General features: G+C 36.7%; 2 protein-coding genes across 3 annotated transcripts; one reads left to right on the top strand and one right to left on the bottom strand.

Moving 5' to 3' along the window:
- Nucleotides 1-228: 228 nt before the first annotated feature.
- LOC140148400 (synaptobrevin homolog YKT6-like) lies at nucleotides 229-21,280 on the bottom strand. 2 transcript variants are annotated; one of them, XM_072170330.1, is made up of 8 exons: nucleotides 21,121-21,280; nucleotides 8,083-8,369; nucleotides 6,809-6,891; nucleotides 6,280-6,380; nucleotides 3,359-3,463; nucleotides 2,913-2,978; nucleotides 844-945; nucleotides 229-502 (listed from the first exon to the last, which is right to left on the bottom strand). In XM_072170330.1, exons 2-8 carry the CDS (start codon nucleotides 8,184-8,186, stop codon nucleotides 467-469), a joined length of 597 nt encoding a protein of 198 aa, XP_072026431.1. In that variant the 5' UTR covers nucleotides 8,187-8,369; nucleotides 21,121-21,280; the 3' UTR covers nucleotides 229-466. The 2 variants fall into 2 exon arrangements, with proteins under 2 accessions (XP_072026431.1, XP_072026430.1); XM_072170329.1 differs by having other exon boundaries at nucleotides 21,140-21,280.
- On the top strand, nucleotides 20,294-20,845 carry LOC140147197 (uncharacterized). The gene has a single exon (XM_072168978.1). It carries the CDS (start codon nucleotides 20,294-20,296, stop codon nucleotides 20,843-20,845), a length of 552 nt encoding a protein of 183 aa, XP_072025079.1.
- Nucleotides 21,281-22,770: the final 1,490 nt, after the last annotated feature.

Genomic DNA, 22,770 nt, shown 5'->3' with positions numbered 1-22,770 from the left:
CTGTTTTAAACAGTGTTAAAAGTTGCATCCGAGTCCATAGGAGTCAGCTCTCAAACAATACAGTAGGCCAGGCCTTTCATGTGTTTGTTAAAGAAAACCTGACTTCTATGGACTCGGGTGCAACTTTTAAACCGGTCTCTTTTCTTACACAATTAACCATTGTGACTGAACGCAATGACGTGTGACGCTATAAATTGGTCCACATGTGTAAAACAATTAGGGCTATATAAACCTTTTTAAATTTTTACATATTATTTTTAAAAGTATTAGGGGGTAACTAATAAGTTGTGGACTGTATATGTAAACCACTACATTGTGGTTTGGCATTCTGAGCCTATCTTCGTTGTGTAGCAGTTCTGGACAGAAAGTGATGGATGAGATTTATATGAAGTCAATATGACCAATGTCCACTGTACAAATACATTCCACAACTTCATCATGATTCATAAGCTTGGTAATGATTGTGTTACAGTATAACACAACAGGAGTTGGCTTTCCGTGCCTGCAAAAACAAAATGCAAATACAACAACTGCATTAAACACAAAAAGAAATAAGATGCTGTACAAGGTAACACACTAGTTTTCATTTCCAGTTTATGATAAATATGCAAATAAATTTTCTCTTGAGACTGTCTTCTGAGGATTTTATGCTACCTCGCCAGAAGCATCCTTTGAGACTGCAAACAATGCAAACAAAACCAATGAAACAAGAAAAACTACCAAAACATTTAAGCCAATAATTTTGGTAGAACAGAATCGATCTGGATGTGAATATTCTGCTTTTCCATAAGTAACTTCTTTAATAGTAAAAAACTCGGAAAAAATAAGAAAAAAGTAACTTACTGTTTTATAGAATGTTTTGGACTGTGTGCTTAATGCATCTGACTTTGCTACTAAGTCATCTAGCTTTTCACCTCGTTGTAACATCGAGTCTATTGTACTATGCTGAATAAGGGGAAAAGAACACATAATATATATTGTTACTAACAAGGTTCAGTAAAAATTGGTGTATCTGTACGCAACAGATGTGGTAAATTTCTTTCTAGCTCTATTACCGTATTCGTCCGAGTATAGTCCCATGTTCGAGTATAATCCCACCCCCCATTTTTCTAAAAATTTCAGAAATTGCAAAAAAAAAAAAAAAAAAATTTTTTTTTTAAAGTTTTTTTTTTTTTCGGTTTTAGAGTGTCGACCTAGAGTACCTAGATGCTAGGATCATTCACGGTTGACCTAAAAAAAAAAAAAAAAAAATTCAAGATATTTTGTATTTTTAATATGAAAATTGATAATTTGTATTCATGTCATACTCTATTAATGATTTCAAAATGCATTGAATTTGAATGCATTTTGAAATCATTAATAGAGTATGACATGAAAACAAAGTATCAATTTTCATATTAAAATACAAAATATCTTGAATTTTTTTAAATTTTTTTTTAGGTCAACCATGAATGATCCTAGCATCTAGGTCTAGGTCCAGGGACACTCAAAACCGAAAAAAAAAAAAAAAAATATATATATTTTTTTTTGTTGAAATTGAGTATAATCCCACCCCAATTGTGAAAAATGTTCACATAAAAAACGGGTGGGACTATACTCGGACCAATACGGTACTCAAGTAAAGAAATATTCTAGACATGTTATATGACAAACAATTTGAGACCAGATTTGTTAAAATCAGGACTGTTTCATAGTTTTTAGCCCCTGTGGCGCCTCAAATTGACCACATCCGCTGTGCACAGGAAACTTAATTGCATAATCATTGTTGTGAACATGCAGTGACCATTGTTGGCTGCTTTGACAAATATTTAGAAAATTAAAACAATAAATTCCATTCAAGTCTGAAATGAAATAAAAAAAACTACACTACCAAAATATATGGCATTTCTAAACCACTGAGAAATATGTATTTTTATAAACTTTTTCCTGACTATTTTTGATACCAAAAGGTGAATACTTTTTGAGGGCATCAATTTATATTTTGTGTGTAGCAGGCATTACCATGTACTCACCTATGGTGGTAATTAATGCTAGTTTTTAATGATTTGCACAGTGCAATCAACAAAGTCTCTTACTTGTGTGAGGCACTTAAGCATCTTAAAAACCTGAATTCATACCTCCTGAAATTTCATGCAATTGCACGAAATGGCTTAATTTGTATAATTGTTAAAAAACATTAAAGTTCTGTTGAACAGTTTTGATGGTTTATCAAATCTCCATCAATAATACCTTTTTTGCTGACAATTAATAGAAATTACTCAAACAAAAATGGACATGATTGTTAGAAATTGGCATATTAGCCTTAAGTAGGCCATATTATTTTACCCTCTAAAATAACACAATAATATAATGTCCATAAAATTTTGGAAATAGTCCAAATCAACTATTCCCTTTATCTATGCAAGAACACATTACTTTATTTAAAACTCACACACTTTAAAAATGTCAATCAATTTTGTTATTGTTGCAATATTTGGCTATGAGGTCATTAATATTTTTGGAGCTCATTTGGATATTATTTACATAATAAACTACAGAATTTGTTTTTCCAGAAGCTTTAAGTCCAATTAAGCCTTCCAGTGATATGCCGCTGACTCACTGGCTTTTATCAACCCGGTATTATTATCAACGTAATATGATACATGTATTCCACATCATGCAGATATGCCACTTTGCCAGGTCATGAATTATGGTTAATCTACTATTTACAATGTAGCAAATTTGTTAGAAAATTTAGTTTATTTTTCATTGATAACCCATTGTTTTCAGCACGTGCACCTGAGGAATGCAATTTTTAATGCGTCGATTCATTCATAATTTTGGAGTCACAAGTAAAGAGTATAATACAAAGTGTCTGATGTAAATCATGATTCTGTGGTTATGTACATTGTACAAAAGCATAGTTAACATACCATAATAATCTTGGTCTCATCCAAATCACTTTGCAGTCTTGTCATTGCATCAGCTTTCTCTGGTGTCTGAAATCAATTACATAATAAAATGATAAACACCTGGCATTTTATGTTGCCAAAAGTGAAGTACAACCCACCATTGCCTATCTGAAGCTGCAACTTGGATGCCACTTTTTTTTAAACCACTTCAAAATCAATAGTAAAACAAAATAATTAGTGTGTATTTAAAAAAAAGGATGTTGTATAATGTCAAACCTACAAGCCGTCATTACTCTTCGAAACAATGATCACAGCATCCCAGGTCATGAACAAACAAACAAAGCATAATTTCAGATCTGCAGTTCTGAAAGACATACCCCAGTCCAAAATGAAAACTTTGAAGCCAAAGGTCTCATGCTGAACTGAAACAATTTGCAGAAACAAAATTCTAGTTCATATGCACCTACCTGGTAATCTGCAAGTAGTTTCTCTAACGCTTTAAATTCAACTGAACTCTCTGTAGCTGTTGGCCATACACTACATGATACTTCTGTGGCAAATTGGTCTAAAAACTGGAAAAGAGAAGGAGTCAAACAAATATGATAAGTGCATTTCCTATATATTATCTGGTATCGTCTCCTTCAGTCACCAGAAAATCTTTGCACAGCTAATTTTGGCTATAATGTGTTTCTTTAACAAAGTGTGACACCCTTACATATAGGCCTAAATACAACAGAAACATTCTCTTTCATGTTTCTCATCGCTCACACCACATACTGTCATATTTGACAAAACACACTTTTTGTCGTCCATTGCGCTAGTACTGTGCATGTTGCAAAACTTTTCAGGCAATGATATACAAACATAGACCGCACATGTATGGAATTTCAAGACCATGAATATAAAGTGTATTGTATTTTTTTACTAAAATATTTGCACTATTTCATGTCCTAAATAGACAAATCCACCCACCCCATATAAACACAGCCAAAAAAGAAAGTCTCCAGTAGTTCCATCCCCATTTAATCAGATTCTGATGAGTTTATGGCAAAATAATTTATATAATAATTTTCTATACACTCTCCTTCAAGATTGATACCAAATTTGATATCAAAAGTTTAATCATCGTGAGCATAGAAACATTTGTTTGGAAATTAGTGCAATTTTAAAAATGACATAGGGAATTGTATCACGTAGCAGAGCTAGCGTGAGTGCCAAGAATTACGTCGCCTGAATAGGCCGGCAGGGTAAAGGCTTGCCCATGCATGTCAAAATGCAAATCAAATACCCGCTTTTCAATTGTGCGCAGGCAAGGGTACAATGATTCCTGTACGGGCATGCTTCAGGCCACATAATAAGCTGATACCATGCATTGATTTTTGCGTGGTCAATTCGTAATTTGTCATTTTTAAAATTGCACGAATTTCCAAACAAGGGCTTCTTTGCTCATGATGATTAAACTTTTGATATCAAATTTGGTATCAATCTTCGCAGGAAAGTGTATAGAAAATTATTATATAAATTATTTTGCCATAAACTCATCCGAATCTGATTAAATAGTGATGGAACTACTGGAGACTTTCTTTTTTGGCTGTGTTTAGTTACCATTTTAGTTTCTCACTAAATGCAATGAATCCATGTAAATAGGAACAATGCTGAAACAACTTGATTTCAGAACAACAAAACTATGTGCAATTTGCAAGGTAGTTGAACTTTGAAAACCTAAACCTGCATAATATCGCAGCCAAGTGGTCAAATGAGGCAAGTTGTATAAATACAAGTGATATACAACAAAATTATGAAAGAAATAAAAGAATATGTAATGGCAAAAATTTGGGAAAATGCATAATAAAATGGAAAGTAGATATAGATTTAAAGGGACCTACCGAATGAATTACTCACGGTGTACATTTATGGTCCAACTGGCATATAATGCTTATAGAGTGGAAAATTGTGAACACAAAATTGTCAGGGCCTCATATCTTTGTTTGTTATCAGGTTTTTATAATTCATAAAATATGTGTTTGTGAGTAAACAAATTTTGTTAACAGGAATTTGGTGTCAACAAATTTCATGTTACCATAAAGGACTGGGAGCTTTAAGGCAGCTGTTTTATACAAATTATCTCTGCGTGTCCCATAGAAGAGCATAGCACAATGGTAAATAAAAGGATATTTTCTACCGTGTAAGGTCTTGCATTCAACCCATGATGGTGACAACTTCCTGTGGTATGATTTTTTTGGGCTTAGGAAATAATCTGAAATTTTAATTTCTTTGCAGACATCTACTCTCAATGTGGTGCATTTTGAATTGGGTAAATGAACCATGAGAATGCTGTATCTTTTGGAAGGGACATTAAGCCTACTCATATGTACAAGGAGCTATTTCTGTACAGGTAGCTTGCAGTTAGTCCCAAAAAGAATATCGTCAGACTGCTACGCTAATTGCCCAAGGCATTTTTGTAATTTTGAGAAAAAAAGAACAAAATGTGGTTCAAGCATGCATCAGTTAAACATAATCGCCCTAATTTTTTAGGATTATTCCCTTTCATTTGTATCATAATATGTTTAAATGCATGCTTGAACCATATTTTGTACTTTGTTCTCAAAATTACAAAAAATGACTTAAGGGCTGGGGTATGAACGTTTGGACAGTATTTATTTTGGGACATTAGAGCACATCAGACATGTCGAATTGCATTCTGAATACGAAGAATGTCCTTCTGATATGAAATAATTTTGATTTTTTGAAATTAGCAATTTAATACACATTTTATGGCAAATCATTAAAATTGATATTTTTGATATTTAACAGTACTCAAGTAAACTTTACAAATCTGATGATTTATACTTAAAGTGTATGTAGGTGGGATAAAAAGCCGACGATCAATTGAAAATTTTGACCTTTCGTATTGGAGATATGGATTTTTTTCCCAAAACACCCAAAAAAAAATAGGTCTTTTTGGGAAAAAAATCCATATCTTCAATATTAAAGGTCAAAATTTTCAATTGACCGTCGGCTTTTCCTCCCAGCTACATACACTTTAAGAATATATCATTAGATTTATATAATTTACTTCGAGGATTGTTATGTATCAAAAATTTGAAAAATATTAAATTTTTATAATTTGTCATAAAATTTGTATTATATTGTGATTTTAAAAAAATTAAAAATATTTGATATCAGAAAGACATGCTTCAGTATTCAGAATGCAATTCGATAGGTCTGAGGTGCTCTCATGTCCTCAAAAAATACTGTCGAAACGCAATAAACGCTCATTCTAGATCCCTTAAGCAATTAGCGTAGCAGGCTGACAATATGGTGATAATCGTTAGGCTCCTATACTTGTTTTTCAAACTTGCAAAATCCAAATCATGATTCTTCTTACCTTGTTAATTAATGTGAATGCTACCCTTGGTGGGTACTCATGGTCTGTAATAACCACACCAGCAAGAGAATCATTCCTTACATAAACATGGCAATTGTATTCTGCAATGAAAATTAATCAAGTTACAAGTGAAGAAATCATTTATCAATGAAGTTGTAGTACATTTTCATTTATCAACTACTTAGGTTATGCATCTTTGCACCATGTATCGTATGTTATGTGATATTATCTAATATTGAGAATGACTGAAAATGTGTAAGTTATGTCATTGTGTGACTTTAACATTGCGCAATAAAAATAATAAGTTTGGTGCACAGTATGACAAATGACTCATAGCTCTCCCTCTCTCTCTCTCTCTTATGTTTTTAGAGCACATGTGTCCTTCTAATGTTGTTACTTTTTTCAAAAGACCTTTGAAAACTTTCATTAATTTCTTCCAATATAATTTTATTTTAAATTAGATTTGCTTCTTCTACTACATTTTGATCAAAATTAACACCTGTATGGATTTAGAGATTGTTTTACTCACCTTGTTCCTTAACTGTTGCTCTCATGCCAATTTGTGTCCGCTCCACTATTATCTGTCCTGTAAATCGCATGAATTCTTCCACACTGTAATGCAACAGGAAAACAATCAAAATCTGACTTATTACGAGAGAAGAAATTTCAAACACAAGGTTGTAGCTACACCAGTCGGCGTCGGTCAGCTCAGCTGTAACCGCCACTAGCATTTGCTGACCATCATTCAATCAAAATAAGCTTCCTGCTGACCGGCAAAAAATTGAGCAAATATTGTAGGATTACATGTACGTACAGAATTGAGTAAATGACGAAAATCTACAATTTTCCATGTTCACATGCATATAAAACTGCTATTTTACAGTGATATACACCACCATAACATTCACATTGTTGTTTAGTAGTTAACAGTTTTGTCCATAGGTGGCACAATAACACAATGTCCCAGACAGGCATTTTCTTGATAATAAATTAGGGGCACTCAACTTTAACTGGCTGTTCAACAATGTCATTTGTCAATAATCTGCATATAATTACAATTGTATTGATTTAAAAAAATTTTGATTGGAGTACTAAATTATGAGCTATTGATAATAATTTTTCAGTATCTGATACATTAAACATTTTATCTGATGATGGATTCACTGTTGGCAGAGGGGTCAGACCCCCACCCTTTTTATTGTTGTGGCACCCTTTAAACCAAGGCACCCTTTTTATGTACAAAGTCAGGACCCCACCACTTAATACTTTATACGCCATTTGTCCCTCAAAAAGCTGTAGCCAACGTCATACCGCTGTTTAAGTCCCTGTAAATTGTTAACATTACGGTTGTATGCAAAGTAAAGAGAGAACCATGTGCGGTGCTTGTGACTATGGTTATTTATGTGTCAGCCTAGTGGATGTAAACATGCATCAAATGGAATTTTATCTTGCGATATGGTTTGCAGGTTTGGCAATTATTCATGGAAACTAGGATAATTTTATCATTCACTAAAATATATTGTAAGTTGAAACAACCCCACCCTTTTTATTTTACTCACACCTTTTATATCAATCGACCCTTTTTATCAACAAAGTTTAAACCCCCACCCTTTTAATGATTTTTCCAAATTTCAAAGTGGCACACTTTAAAAAGGGTGCTGTGCCAAAAGTGTCCAGGATCATGGTAGACAAATATTAATTTTCACCAAGGCTCCCACTGCGTCCAATCGGATACACAACTGTAAAACCTGATCGGGAAGCATAAATTTTGGGTCATTCTATAAGCCAAAAATAGTACTGTACCTGCCCCGTTGAAAGTATCCAAATGATGTTAGATCATATGCTCCTTTTAAAAGCACTACTTTTGGGGCTCCTTTATACAATACACTCAAATTGAAGACTTTCATTGTGATCTCTTTCTGTGGGTGGTTTCTTAAAGTCTATAACAGCTGTCTCCCATCTACTGCTTGTCTATGCAACTTCCTTGGTGTACTCTTGCTCCGTATGCACAGCTCCTATGATGTAGCAATACTTTGAAGAAACCAATAACAATGCCTTGTGGTGTGTCCTGATCCTTTTACTTTCCAAGCCTAGATTATCATAGACAAGGAGACAAGATAGACAGAGAGAAAGACAAATACAAAAGGAAAAAAATAATTAAAAATTAATATTTTTAATTTGCAATTATTACCAAAATCATACTAAAGACATCCAACCATGGTATGAACGTGCACGTAGTAAGCATAATTTTACGTATGTGACACGATCAAGGGGAATGAGTCGGATGTCGCTAGCATTGATTTTGAGATATTGGCAAAAAAAGTGTTCAAATTCTTTTGTTTTCTATTGTTTTCAGCAATTGATAAAGTGATGTAACTTCGCAAAGAAAAGTCATACCAACTTGAGGTTTTCAGTTTCTGAAAGCTCTAAGTGTCCTCTTTAGAAAAATATGTAAAACTCATTTTTGACAAGGGTCGACATGTAACTCATTCCCCTTGATCATGTCACATATAAGATTTTAGTGTTGTGTATGAACTTCTGGCATGGATTGGCCAAAATTATGGTGACATCAGACTATTCATATTCACTATGCACATATGTTTTGTAATACACAACCTATTTTCCAAAGATGATGTCACAAACTGTTTCAGCAAGTGACTCACTCAATATCTTTCATAATCTACATAGTGACTTGTGTGTGTGTGTGCTACATGTAGAGTCATCCTGCTCTTGAGCACAACATTTAACTAATTCTGTTATTCATTAACTTCATTGACATCACCCACGACTGTGGTTTTTTTAAATTCAAATTTCTTTGTATCAGGCAGGCTTATACTGTTACGGTGTCAAATATTTCTTTCTTCCAATGCAATTGCATCATTAATAAGGTGGTCTAAACCCTGTATGTATGTAAAAGATTTTACATTATGTAGCCTAAGCTACTAAATTGTTGGTCTTTAATAACATACACATACAATTAATGTAAGTTTTGAATGTAACTAACCTGACGAATCTAACAGCGACATCAGATTTAAAATGCTCACTTTTGAAGAAAATCATAAAAAGCATGACTTTGTCCCACAAAATTATGGACAACATACATGTTACTACCGTATTTGTTCCATTAAAGGTCTCTAACCCGATCGACAGCATCATCCCGATGTATTTCCGGAGAAATCATGCAAAACAGCGGCCTTTAGAGGCTACCACTTTCTAAATACTAAAAAGTACTTCAGATTTCTGGGCAGGGAATTATGAATGAATTATCAGTCTCCTCAACAGATACTTTGGTTTCGCGTCATTCACATTCTGTGAAAATAGCGAACCACACTAACTGCTGAGGAGACTCCAGCTTTACGGTGGTAGTATATAGATCTAAAAATTCCAATATGGACGAAGCGGGCTGTATATGCCGCAATTGGTTAGCGTGTTAGGTTTTTATGCGTGAGGTACCCGGTTCAATACTCGGTAGTAGGTTTCTTTTTCCTCTCCATTTTTAACACAAAGTTTTTTACATTCATTTGAAATATACATATTGCAAGGGGAAATATATTTTGTTTCCTTTTTTTCTGAAACGGTACCAAAAAGAGTTAAAAACAAAATTTTTTCGTTCAATACGTGCATTCAGTGCAGCATTTTCTGCAGGTCTATTTTGCTTCCGTCAATAATGGCTATTGCCATAATTTATACACAAAAATCTATCATGAACGATATAAAGATGGAACTGGTTGTGGTGAGTGGTAGGCCTATTATAATTATAAAAACTAGTGTCACAACTTAGTATCGGAATGTGTACTAGTGGAGCTTGATTGGAAGTGCAACCACGCACGCACGGCACATGACGAACGGGAATTACGGCACATGTTGTTGCTTGCCTGCCCAGAATGCAATTCACGCATACCAAGGTATTGGATTGCAAATTTTGCTATTTATTCACATTTACGCTGAAAATGCTCTCGTTTTTTCACAAAGCAGCATAAAGGGGGCGATATTTGATATTATTATGTAGTTTTAAAGACAATCCATATCCAAAACCAATAGGGTTACTCCCCTTTAACCACCCATGCCCCTATTATAAGCAACCACCCAGCGACTTTACAGCAACCAAAATGTGATTTTATTAACCACCTATCCAATGCTGTCAAAATATTTTCATTAAGCTTACTGTACTTATCGAGTGACTGTACATGCATGCATGTGGGGAATCCTCCCGGGGGAATCAAGCCTTAAAAATATTGAAAATGTACGCTAAAATTAAATTATGGCCCAATTTGGGAAATTGGGTAAAATTTTGTATTTAAAACAAGAAGACTTGGAACAGCTTGACCAAATTTGGTGATTTTGGTGCCATTCCTTTCTAAAGGAATGCAGAGAAGTATTCATTTCTGCTTATAGGAACCTATCTAGGCGCTGCGCTATATTGGCCAGGAGGATAAGCCCTTTCACAATTTTGGTTGCACAAGCGGGGAAATTCCTTGCTTGGGAAATACTACAGGCAAGTTGTTTCACTCTCTGGTCGTTTGTGGCAAGAATTAATTGATGAAAGTGTCGGTATTGGTCTGGTGAATTTGGTACTGGTTATAACGTGTCCTCTTCAGGCCCATTCTGTCTGCTTTGGGGCGATGTATTTGGTGTAGTCAATGTCCATGATGCCATTCAGGATCTTATGAAAGCAGAAGATTCTGTTTCTTCTGCGTCATTCTTGAATTGGCAGCGAGTCTTAAGATTTTTTCAGTGCAGTAACACTTGTGTCTTTCCCATAGGTACTGGTAATGAATCTAGCTGCAGCATTCTGGCCTTTCTCATGACGAATTCAAATTTGTCATCAAACCACATCATTTAATATATCAAATTAAAGCCCTTGAGTAAAGAAAGCCAAAACTGAAACCCGTTTTGTCATAGCACTTTCCGTAGCAAAGTTACATCTTGTCAGAGATTGACTTGAATCATCAAAAATATTCATCATTAAAATGCACCAATTAAAAAACAAAACAGCATACATTGTAGTCTCATGATATTTTTTAGTGCAGCTTTTCTATGTGGAACTGCTATCACAATCCCTCTAAAATTCCATGTGCGATTTAGTCTACTGTAGTAGACCAGTTTAATTAATCTCTCTGACCTGACCATGGAAAACTCATCATTCCTGTTCTGATTCAACAGCTCAGCTATCCATGAGAAAACTGGTCTACTGTATTTCGAATATACAATGAACTATGCACTCTTATAGTGGGTATGATGTTACCTCATTAAAAATGCAGTCTTGGCTGTTTATGCACTAGATCCTGTGGTTTTTACAAATTAAGCCGTTTGAATAGCTGTCCAGCGCGTATTATTTGCACATGTTCCAATGTATACGCTTGACGTCGCGCACGTATACGCGATGGTTAAGCTGTCAAATGAAATCTGAATAAAACTTTACCTGACCCAGATAGAGCTACCCAAACATTGATTTTTACTTCATTAACATTCATCTCAGATTCGAGATGAAAGAGGTTGAGTCTATGTGTTAAGATATGGTGGGTCACACAGGTCATATCCAACTACCGCAGTCCTTTTTTCTCTGGGCAGGGCAGTCACTGGAGATGTGATGTGTTTCGTCATAGATTTTAAATTGTTTCATGCATTGAAACGTATGCATTGTTTAAAAAAAAAAAATGCATCGCAGTCTATGTGCGATTCTGTCATCACAAAAATAAATCATATACCGTATTTCATCAAATAACGGGGGCGTTACATTTTCCCAAGGGGGGCGTTTATTCAAGGTCAATTTTAGAACGATAATTCCCGTTAAAATCATTAGGTAAACTAAAAACACATGCTAAAATGTCGAACTATGAACTAGAAACACTGACTTCTGGCTCACTTCCGGGTTTCTGATCCAGATTTTCGCCAATTATTGACGCTATTCTCGACCATGTGCGCAACTTGGTAAGCTTACTACACAAGATAGCATGGAAATATCGGCATTTTTGAAACATCATGGTCGAAAAAAAGTGGTGGGGCGTTTATTTGAGGGGGGGGCGTTTATTTGAGGGGGGCGACTATTTGAGGAAATACGGTATTTGGGTCAAGTAAAGTTAGACAACATATTTATGCAGGTTTCCTTGACAAATCTTTTCTTTTAAATTTCTATGTAATATGTATTGTGTTTGGGTCCTGGTTTAACCCAATTTGGCTAACTATTATAGGTCCCAGGTATGCCAGGTGAATTCAAATTTGCCATCAAACTGCATCATTTTATATATCAAATTAAAGCCCTTGAGTAAAGAAAGCCAAAACTGAAAACCTTTTGTCATAGCACTTTCCGTAGCAAAGTTACATCTTGTCAAAGATTGACTTTCATCAAAAAGAATCAGCTAACAAAACCAGTGGCGTGTGCAACACATTGAAAGTGGGGGTGGCAGGTTGTTCAGTTCCCCAAATGGAGTTTGATTAGGAGCAAATTTTGATGTTTTTAACGTTTTCCCCCGAATTTTGATGTTTTTAACGTTTTCCCCCCGAATTACCAACAAAAGTGGAGGGGCAATGGCCCCCTGCCCCCCCCCCCCTTTGCGCACGCCACTGAACAAAACAGCATTTCGGTGGTGTTTCTAGATCTTAGTCTCATGATGATAGCAGCTTTTCTATGTGGAACTGCTATCAAAATCCTCTAAAATTCCATGCGAGTGTCTCATCACCATAAAAAATCATATATTTGGGTCAAGTGAAGTATAGACAACATATTTATGTACATACATCGAATGTATGGAGCCGGTATATAAACCATCTCCATACAAACAAGGTAATATAAAAGTTCTCCAGAGAGTCAGTACAAAATGTGTAAACGTAAATACAGTCAGATTGTCATCACTTTTTTCTACATCTTACCGCATTCCTTCCCACACAAATATTGATTTAAGAGGGTCACACGAGTGTTGGAAAGCCACCTGCACTATGGATGTAAAATTTTACGGAGTCTAAATGAGTTAAAAAACGATGAAAATCTCACCATCTCTCAACAAACACCTTCAGTAAATTGTTTATTTATGTCAGCATGTTGACTTCCCATCATGCATCATATTGACCTTGGGCTATTCATAACTTCGTAACTTATGGCTATTTGTCACAAACTACAATATCATTACACGCAGTAGCGCTATGTCTCATTTATATTCCGTTGCAATATTTTAAACACGACAGGTTGTTTCTATATGAAATAATATAATTTTGTCTACAATACATGTTTATTTTTATTCCTTTTAGTGACTGCACTTATATGATAATGTAGATCTAGTTCTCTTAGTCGTATTGATATTATGGGTTCTTACGCTCATTTGTGGGTTAGCCTCTTTCGCGTCGTTTAATTCGTTTATATTGGCTACCCGGACTTGGCTAGCGGGATTTCTGAACTGTTAATAACGACTGCGACTCAAGAATAAAAGTTCACAGGTCATTGTAGTTCCGGCGTAAAAATCATGTGCGAATAATGTAAACATGGCTTCTTCAGCAAGTTAATCTGTGTTTGTCGGGAATTCTTTTCATTTTTTCTCCCGTTTACTTTTAACGCATACTTACTACCAAATGATTAAGACTGCTCCCTAATATGTTGTGACAACATTAAAGCAAAACGAATGAGTGTAAGTATTGTCTGAGGTTGGATATTAGTGAGGTAAGCAACTAAGCATATATCAAAACAACCAATTCAAAACTCGTATTCATGTATTTTTAATGTACATGCGTGTGTGAGTAAGGGTTGTGAAAAGCCGTAACTCACACATACGATGGGTGTAATATTTATGCAGGTTTCCTTGACCTGTTCTTTTAAATTTCAAACGTTCGAAATTTGTAGTTAATAGTACTACAACTGGCATGATGGGGCGGACAAGCTAGATCATGTTTTAAATTAAAATGTGAAAACAACAATGTAGGTATCCCAGGCAAACCTTAGTTAACACATTTGCTTGTCAGCGAAATTCGCCGAGACCGGGGCCCAAACACAACGCATATTTACATAGAAATTTGAATTTTTTTCGAGGATAGGTCGGTGAAGAAGGAAACCTACATAAATATGTTTTCTATACTTCACTTGACCCAAATATATGATTTTTATGGTGATAATCAAGTCGCACATGGAATTTTAGAGGATTTTGATAGCAGTTCCATTAAAAAAAGCTGCTATCGCCATGAGACTAAGATCTAGAAACACCCCTAAATGCCGTTTTGGGGAATTTTGCCAAGAGAATCTTTTTGATGAAAGTCAATCTTTGACAAGATGTAACTTTGTTACGGAAAGTGCTATGACAAAAATTTTTTCAGTTTTGGCTTTCTTTACTCAAGGGCTTTAATTTGATATGTAAAATGATGCAGTTTGATGGCAAATTTGAATTCACCTAGCATACCTAAACAATGAACGACATACACAGTAGAGTCCCAACCCCAAAATTGGAGAATTCTCCCAATAGTGCGAATTCGCCAAATAGTGAGAAATGGTATTGCCCATCCATCTCTACACCAACTGTCAGTGCTTTGCTACAATTGGTAGTGATAGGTTGACTTCCGGTACAAGCGCTGTGGAAGAGATGGTACATGGATGACGGCAAAGACGTCATATTTAGTTGTCAATTTCCTGCCGTGACCACTGGTCAAAATCCATTAACATCCACTCGTACATTGCACTAAAGCTACATTTTTAAGTACAATTAAGCTAAATAATATCCAAACATTGCTCGTTTAAGATGATTTGAGTCATTGATCGCGATTTTTGTGGTAAAAATCAGGCAAATATCGGGCCAAAATTTTGCAGACACAGAATCTTGTATGTCGAATTTTCCGACTTGCATGCTTCTCAAACTTACAATGAAAATAACTTATATTTTTTACTGATAATCAAGTAAAACTATTCTGTCGGTCCGTGTCACGTCACTTCCGGTTGATGATGTTCGAGTGAAAACAAGTCCCTGATTCGATTTTTGTTGATGATTTCTGTCATTGGTGTAATGTAAATTTTGATCGCAAATAGTCAGTGGAATCAAACAACCGTTTCTAAGTCTTCAGAGTGAAAGAAACTTACTTGATTTACCGTTTATATACTGACAAACTTAAAATTAAATTCCATGGTCGAAAGTGTCGTTTTTCCGAAATTGAATGTCACTCCAGCAACATCGCTATGTAGCCTCCTTCACAGCCGGTTTCTGTTGTTCACAACAAACCGTGACCCACATGCAGTTTGGGCCTGAGACTAGAGATAGCCGACCGACAGAATATAGAATAGCTAATTAAATAAATTTTAAGCTCTTTTTAACTGCAAATGAGTACATTTTCAAGGCATTTTTTGTTACTTTTTTTCATAACTTGAAAATGCATCGGTGAATTTTTTTTTCTATTGGTAGTCTTAGGCGTTTCGATCCGCTCTTTTACGATGCCAATGTCGCCAAAGTGCGGGCAACTATCGTTAGCTGCTTGGCGTGTGTTGAAATAAACAATTAGCACTATAGTGAGAATTTCTCACTATGGTGAGAAGGTGAATTCTCACTATTTGGAGAATTCGTACTATTGGGAGAATTCGCCAATTTTGGGGTTGGGACTCTACTTGACTACTGATCAAAAAGGAAAAAATGACCAGCACTGGAAGAAAAATGGATATGGGTACTAAAAGGCTTAAACCTTATTAATCAAATCAATCCTATAAGGCTGAGTGTGAGAGTAAAATTAAAGATTAAGTGGTAAGCTTAAAATATAATTTACGGTACACTCGTAATGTAAAATGTAAACAGACATGCAGTGCATGATCATATGACAGATGTTTCGGATAATCCAGAACTGAAATACAGCAAATCAGATTATCTTCATGGTGGCGCCCTGCGTCGAGTGTGGAGTGGAAAATAATATCGTCCGAAGATTGCTGAGGTTATCCAATTCCATCGCTTGCTAAACCTCACTTTTCGTGATTTGTGACCAACAAGTGTGTTGTTAAACACTTCTGGACTGCTTTGAGCGGTTTTTGACTTCACCCTACTCCAAATTTTGCCGTATTTTTGTGTTTGGATATTGTACCGTTGGAACCAACCAAGTCTATGTGTTTCAAGATGGCGGCCTACCCACCAAACATGGAGTGCTAAACAGTATCGGCGGGTGACCCGGTTTGTAGTAAACTAGTAAATTGGGGGTGGTAAGCCTGTCCAAACGTGGTGAGTTACCCTTTGCTTGCTAAACATGGCGCTCGTCATCGCTACAAGCATCTTGTATATTCTTGTTAGAATATTACTTATGAGAAATGTCATCCTCAACATGCACTGTGGTGGTGCAAATTCTGACCAGTTAGAATGCATACAGGTGATGCAGTCAATATTAAATGTTGAACTGAAAATCCCTCTGAATCTGCATCATAATATATCCATTAAAACTGTAACATGGTTTTCAATACAATACAGAGAAGCAATTACATCTATGCTAATGAATCGTCAAGGTGCCGTTGCCAAACCTTTTACAGGTTTGGGTCCAAAATTAAGACCAGGACTCATACATGATGGAGAAAATATGCGCCTTGCCCTCCCGTATCTTTGTATGTTACTAATCATAAATGCTCATGACACGGAAACTAACCCAGGTCCCGTTAAGTTTCCTTGCCACCTTTGTTCAAAGGCCGTTAAATGGGGCCAAAGAGGAGTAATGTGTGATTGTTGCCAAGGTTGGTACCATGTTGATTGTATGAACATGGGGTCCCAAACCGACGAATACCTGGGTAACAGTAGCGTAATGTGGATTTGCCCATCCCCATCCTGTGGCCTGCCAAATTATTCTGCTGGCTCCTTGTTCTCCAATGGTAATATTGAGCTAACCAACAGCTTTAGTAGCTTACCTTCGGTGGACGATAACAACATGCCTCGTTCGCCACTAGCTGCTTCCTCACCTATTGGTAAAAATAAACCAAACCAACCTCCCTTGAATCCAAAGAAAGACAACTTAAGAATTATGGTTGTCAACTGCCAGGGCCTTAGAACAAAAAAAGAGTCTTTTGCTGCATGTGTTGATAATCTCAATCCTGACATCGTGATTGGTACAGAGTCATGGTTAGATGATTCGGTTACCAACAGCGAAGTTTTCCCTCATAATCTAGTTGTTTACCGAAAAGACCGCATTACTCATGCCGGCGGTGTTTTCATTGCCATTCGTGACAATATGATTGGCACTCATGTCACAGATCTTGATTGTGACTGTGAACTCACATGGACTCAGATACAAATCGTAGGATGTAAAACCATCTTACTTGGAGCAGGTATAGTGAAGTTGTTAAAAAATCAGAAAGAAAACAAGGCCTCCGGACCTGATAACATCCCGGCTAAGATCTTGAAAATTGCCGCTGATGAAATAGGTCCTGCATTAACTGTTATATTCCAGAAATCTCTGGATTCAGCCACACCACCAAATGACTGGCTACTTGCCAACATATCGCCAATATACAAAAAAGGGGATAGAACATCACCAGGGAACTACCGCCCTGTATCCCTCACATCCATCATCTCAAAGATATTTGAACACATTTTACATTCACATATTATGATTCATCTTGAAACCCACCGTATATTGACAGATAAGCAACATGGATTTAGGGCAAATCATTCCTGCGAAACGCAGCTTATCCAAACTGTTCATGATCTTGCCCTATCTCTTCAAAACAAACAACAAACAGATCTCATAGTAATGGATTTTAGTAAAGCATTTGATTATGTTCCACATAACAGACTTTTACTAAAACTCCAGAACTATGGCATCACTGGTAACATCCATGCATGGATTAAAAATTTCTTGACACACCGCAAACAGCGTGTGGTCCTAGGTGGTGAGTACTCAGACTGGGTGAAAGTACAATCTGGAGTCCCTCAAGGGACAGTGGTAGGTCCATTACTGTTTTTAATATACTTGAATGACCTGCCGGACAACATATCATCCTCCATACGCTTATTTGCGGACGACTGTGTAGTCTACCGCAACATAGCACCCACCTCTGACACAGTTAAACTACAACATGATCTTCAAACTCTTGACCAATGGCAGCACACTTGGCAAATGTCATTCAACGCCGAGAAGTGCTTCCTGGTAAGAATTACACACATGGTATCCCATCCATGCCGGATATTATTATCTCAGAGACAGGTGTTTTAAAACTCCTCCAAGATTTGGACCCTTGTAAGGCCTCTGGGCCAGACGAGGTCCCTGCCAGAGTTCTTAAAATAGCAGCTGAGGAACTAGCCCCTGCCCTCTCCCTAATTTTTCAGAAGTCTCTGGATACTGGTATGGTCCCTGATTCTTGGTTGAAAGAAAAATCACCCCCATATTCAAAAAAGGCAGCAGAACTCAACCTTCAAATTACCGTCCCGTCTCACTCACCTCAATTTGCAGTAAAATACTTGAACACAATACATTCCAACATCATGAAGCACTTCAACAAACACACAATCCTCACAGAAACACAACATGGCTTCCGTCAAGGGCACTCTTGTGAAACACAACTTATACTCACAACACAAGACCTGGCAAGATCACTCGACAATAAGTCCCAGGTAGACATGATAATAATGGATTTCTCCAAAGCCTTTGACGTTGTCCCACACAACAGACTCATTTCCAAACTACATACATATGGCATACTGAAATTCAACTCTGGCCTGGATCAGTAGCTTTCTTAAGCATCGTACCCAGAGGGTTGTCGCCAGTGGCGAGAAATCGGCCTGGTCAAATGTTCTTTCTGGCGTCCCTCAGGGTACGGTGCTGGGACCGCTGCTGTTCCTGGCCTACATCAATGATCTCCCTGACAAAATAAATTCATCTGTGCGCTTGTTCGCTGACGATTGTGTCATCTATCGCGAAATAAGAAATGAACATGATGCCCAAATGCTTCAAGATGATTTAAACACCCTTAGTCTCTGGGAGAAAAAGTGGCTGATGAAATTTAACTCGCAGAAATGTTTCGTCATGCGTATCACCCATGCTAGATCCCCCAAGGAATTTTCCTATACCCTCAGTGGTGACACTTTATCTACTACCAGCAGTCATTCGTACCTATAGCCAAAATATTAAATTCTCGATCATGAGAGCCAACTTGGGTACGCACAGTTATTTGCGCCGAGCGTACTACGCAAATACCGGCGCTTACGGCGCAAACACAGCTTTTGAGAATTGACCAATCACACGATCGCTAAGGCAAGGTCAAGATTCGGTCATGCAGGTCGCGCGATCGTGTTATTCTATGAAAAGTACGCTGACACAGAAGGTACATCCTCTCATGATCGAGAAATTGTTATTTTGGCTATAGGTGTTTGTATTACTAACAACCTTAGTTGGAATAACCATATTCAGGAAACATGCGCTAAAGCTAATCGTACTCTTGGTTTTATCAAACGCAATTTATATTCATGTAATCAGACCACAAAACTCCTGGCATATAGGTCATTTGTTCGTCCATTGGCAGAAATACGCCTCTTCTGTTTGGGATCCCTATACGAACAAAAACATCAACCAACTTGAATCCGTGCAAAGAAGAGCTGCGCGTTTCATAGTAGGCGATTACTCAAACAGAGAGCCAGGATGTGTCACTCAAATGCTTAAAGATCTCTCACTCGGGGAGCTATCATCAAGAAGAAAAATCAGGCCTTTATGCATTTTCCAGCAAGCAAGACAAGGTCACCTATCCCTGCCCCTCGGAAATCTCCTGCAGCCTGTCCAGCGTCTCTCACGGCACCAACATCTAAATTCCTACTCCAAATTACAAACTCGCAAAGACTGTTACAAATATTCATACGTGCCTAAGACAATAGCTGACTGGAACTCTCTGCCAGAACCCATCACTAACATCATCAAGCCAGAAGCCTTCAAAACAGCATTACAGGACCACTTCGATATCGGTATCACAAGAAATCAAGCAATCAAGCAAGATCAATAAGCATAACTACAAGCACAGACACCACCCTGACCGTCTGACTCCAGCCAGGAGTGTTGGCCAGTACAACCACCAAGTACCAAGCACACTTGGCAAATGTCATTCAACGCCGAGAAGTGCTTCCTGGTAAGAATTACACACAAAAAGAAACCCATAGAGGTAGAATACACACTGGGAGACTCTACTTTGCAAGAAACAAAAAGCCACACCTACCTTGGGGTAGAGATCACAAATGATCTTAAGTGGGCAAAACATATTAACAACATCACAGCCAAAGCCAACAGGTCCTTAGGTTTCATACGAAGAAACCTTGTGTCATGCCCCCAAGACCTAAAGGCCACCGCATACACTACCCTGGTCAGACCGCTATTGGAATACTCCTCCATTGTTTGGGACACACACGTATTGGAGCAAATAAAGAAAATTGAGTCTGTTCAGAGAAGAGCAGCGAGGTTTGTGAAAAATGATTACAGCAGAGAGAGTAGTCCAAGTAGCATGATCTCAACATTGGGTTGGGACTCTCTCGAACAGAGGAGGAAGGTAGCAAGGGTAACCATGATGCATAAGATCGCCAATGGACAGGCTGCCATCCCTGAAAGAACGTTTCTGCAGCCGGTTAACCGCCGTACTAAAGTAAACATCATCTGACATCACAGCAAAGCTTACCAACGACCAACCGGAACCAAAGACTGCTGGGTACATTCTTATTTTCCAAAAACAATAAAGGACTGGAATCAACTCCCCAACGAAATCATAACCATCGAGTCAACTAAGCAATTCAAGAAAGAAGTCACAAATCACTACAATACTCCACACTCAACATAGCATTGTCATCGCTTCACGCAGCGCACACCATTTATCCTTCTCGCCTGGCCCTAATAAGGCGTTGAGAAGTATTCTACTTGAACTTGAACTTGAACTACATGTTGATTAATTCCTCACCTGATTGACGAAATCTTTAGTTTGTAAAAACCGTCTACCAATGATTATTTAGATGTTATTTCTTTCCATTTTACATAGAATTTAGTAACTACTTTGATCAACTGGAATGACGAAAACAGTCGTTTTAGTATCGGACGTGGAAGTGGGCGATGTCTTATATGATTCCCATAAGTTATACGTCATGAATATTAAACAGGTGACATCATTGAGCTGATTATTGAATTCTAAATCTGCTACTCAGTGCGATGAATGAGGAAATAATTATTATGAATGCAATCTTAATTCTATTTAATCCGAATCCGTATAAAATTAATGTTTTGGTTCTCATCCCCTCCCTCCTCAATTTCTGGGATTTATCTTCTTTTTTTAAAAGATTTTTCAATTTGTTTAGTCTTTGCAATTATTTATGAAAACTTCATACATTTTATTTCAAGCTTTTCCATAAAGCAATTGCGTTTTTTTTTAAATGTGATTTAGTTATTTCACTTTGGGATGAAATACAAAATATTTTTTATTTACAGACAGTCTTTCAATTTAATAACTCCCATAAAATCTTGGGTATTACTATACACTTCTTTTTAACTTACGTAATTTTATGTAGGGGCCTACAAAATTTTACATTTACAGGATAAAAAATCCCAATCCTTTCTTAAAATTCAAAGAGAGACTGAATATCACATTGCATTGAAAACAGATAAACTCTCTGTTCATTATAAAAAGTGGGCTTTTATTTTACAATTGTATTTATTTTAAGGTTGTTACAATGTACACGTTGTTGGGAGTTGTTGACAAAATTTTGTTATGCTGCTTTTTGTCTTTGTTTTTGTGTGTTGTTGTTTAATTGTTTGTGTGTGACCTTCTTTGGTTGGATGAAAAAAATCAGCCATTTTTTTATTGTGTGTATTTGAAACTATGAGTAAACCACAGGCAGTAACGCCTTGGCTGTCGAAAAGGAAAAAAAAGTTTATTAGAGAACAACGATCACTTCCAAGTCTTTTGGAAAAGACCGAAAACTACTGACAATGAATGCAATAATGAATACTACTACTACTACTACTACTACTACTACTACTACTACTACTAATAATAATAATAATAACAATAATAATAATATTTTAAAATAATAATAAAAATAAAAACTCCCTCCCTCATCAATTCATGAAAATCCTTTAGACGAGAACCAAACATTGATTTTATACCGCCTAAACATAATTTTCACCAGGTTCGATAATAAAGGAGACAAGCAGAAAAAGTGATCTCGTCGGGGAATCGAACCTAGGACCTTTGGTTATCATTTATATAAACATTTTGGGTAAAAAAACCTAACCAAACCCGTCCAACTCATGAGGTTGGCCTACTGTTCCTACCCAGCTGTTGGGTAAAATGCCACTTTTTTTTAACCTAAGTTGGGTAGGGCCTACTAAAGTAAAGTGCCATTTGAAAATACAAATTTATGCATCTGATGTTCGGTGTGACGTACTATTCGAAAATGAAGGTATCTTGAATTCTTGATATACTGAACTCTGTCTTCCACGGTTCACAGATTATGTCATACTCGGAAACGTCACCGACTAGAAAGCACCAGGTATTGACTCCTTAACAAGAACTTTCTTTAAAAAAGACAAGGCAGT

This window comes from Amphiura filiformis, chromosome 3 (assembly GCF_039555335.1).
Source record: "Amphiura filiformis chromosome 3, Afil_fr2py, whole genome shotgun sequence".
NCBI lineage: Eukaryota > Metazoa > Echinodermata > Ophiuroidea > Amphilepidida > Amphiuridae > Amphiura > Amphiura filiformis.
Note: the sequence above shows the minus strand (reverse complement) of the source record. Positions and strands in the feature narration are given on the sequence as shown.

Bases quoted from the DNA above. Each gene is read 5' to 3' on its own strand.
- LOC140148400 (XM_072170330.1), bottom strand. From the start codon at position 8,186: ATGAAAGTCTTCAATTTGAGTGTATTGTATAAAGGAGCCCCAAAAGTA. The intron at 6,381-6,808 runs GTGAGTAAAACA...TTTTCATTGCAG, and splicing joins AGCAACAGTTAAGGAACAAG to AATACAATTGCCATGTTTAT. The intron at 946-2,912 runs GTATGTTAACTA...CCCCTTATTCAG, and splicing joins ATGAGACCAAGATTATTATG to CATAGTACAATAGACTCGAT.
- LOC140147197 (XM_072168978.1), top strand. From the start codon at position 20,294: ATGTCATTCAACGCCGAGAAGTGCTTCCTGGTAAGAATTACACACAAA.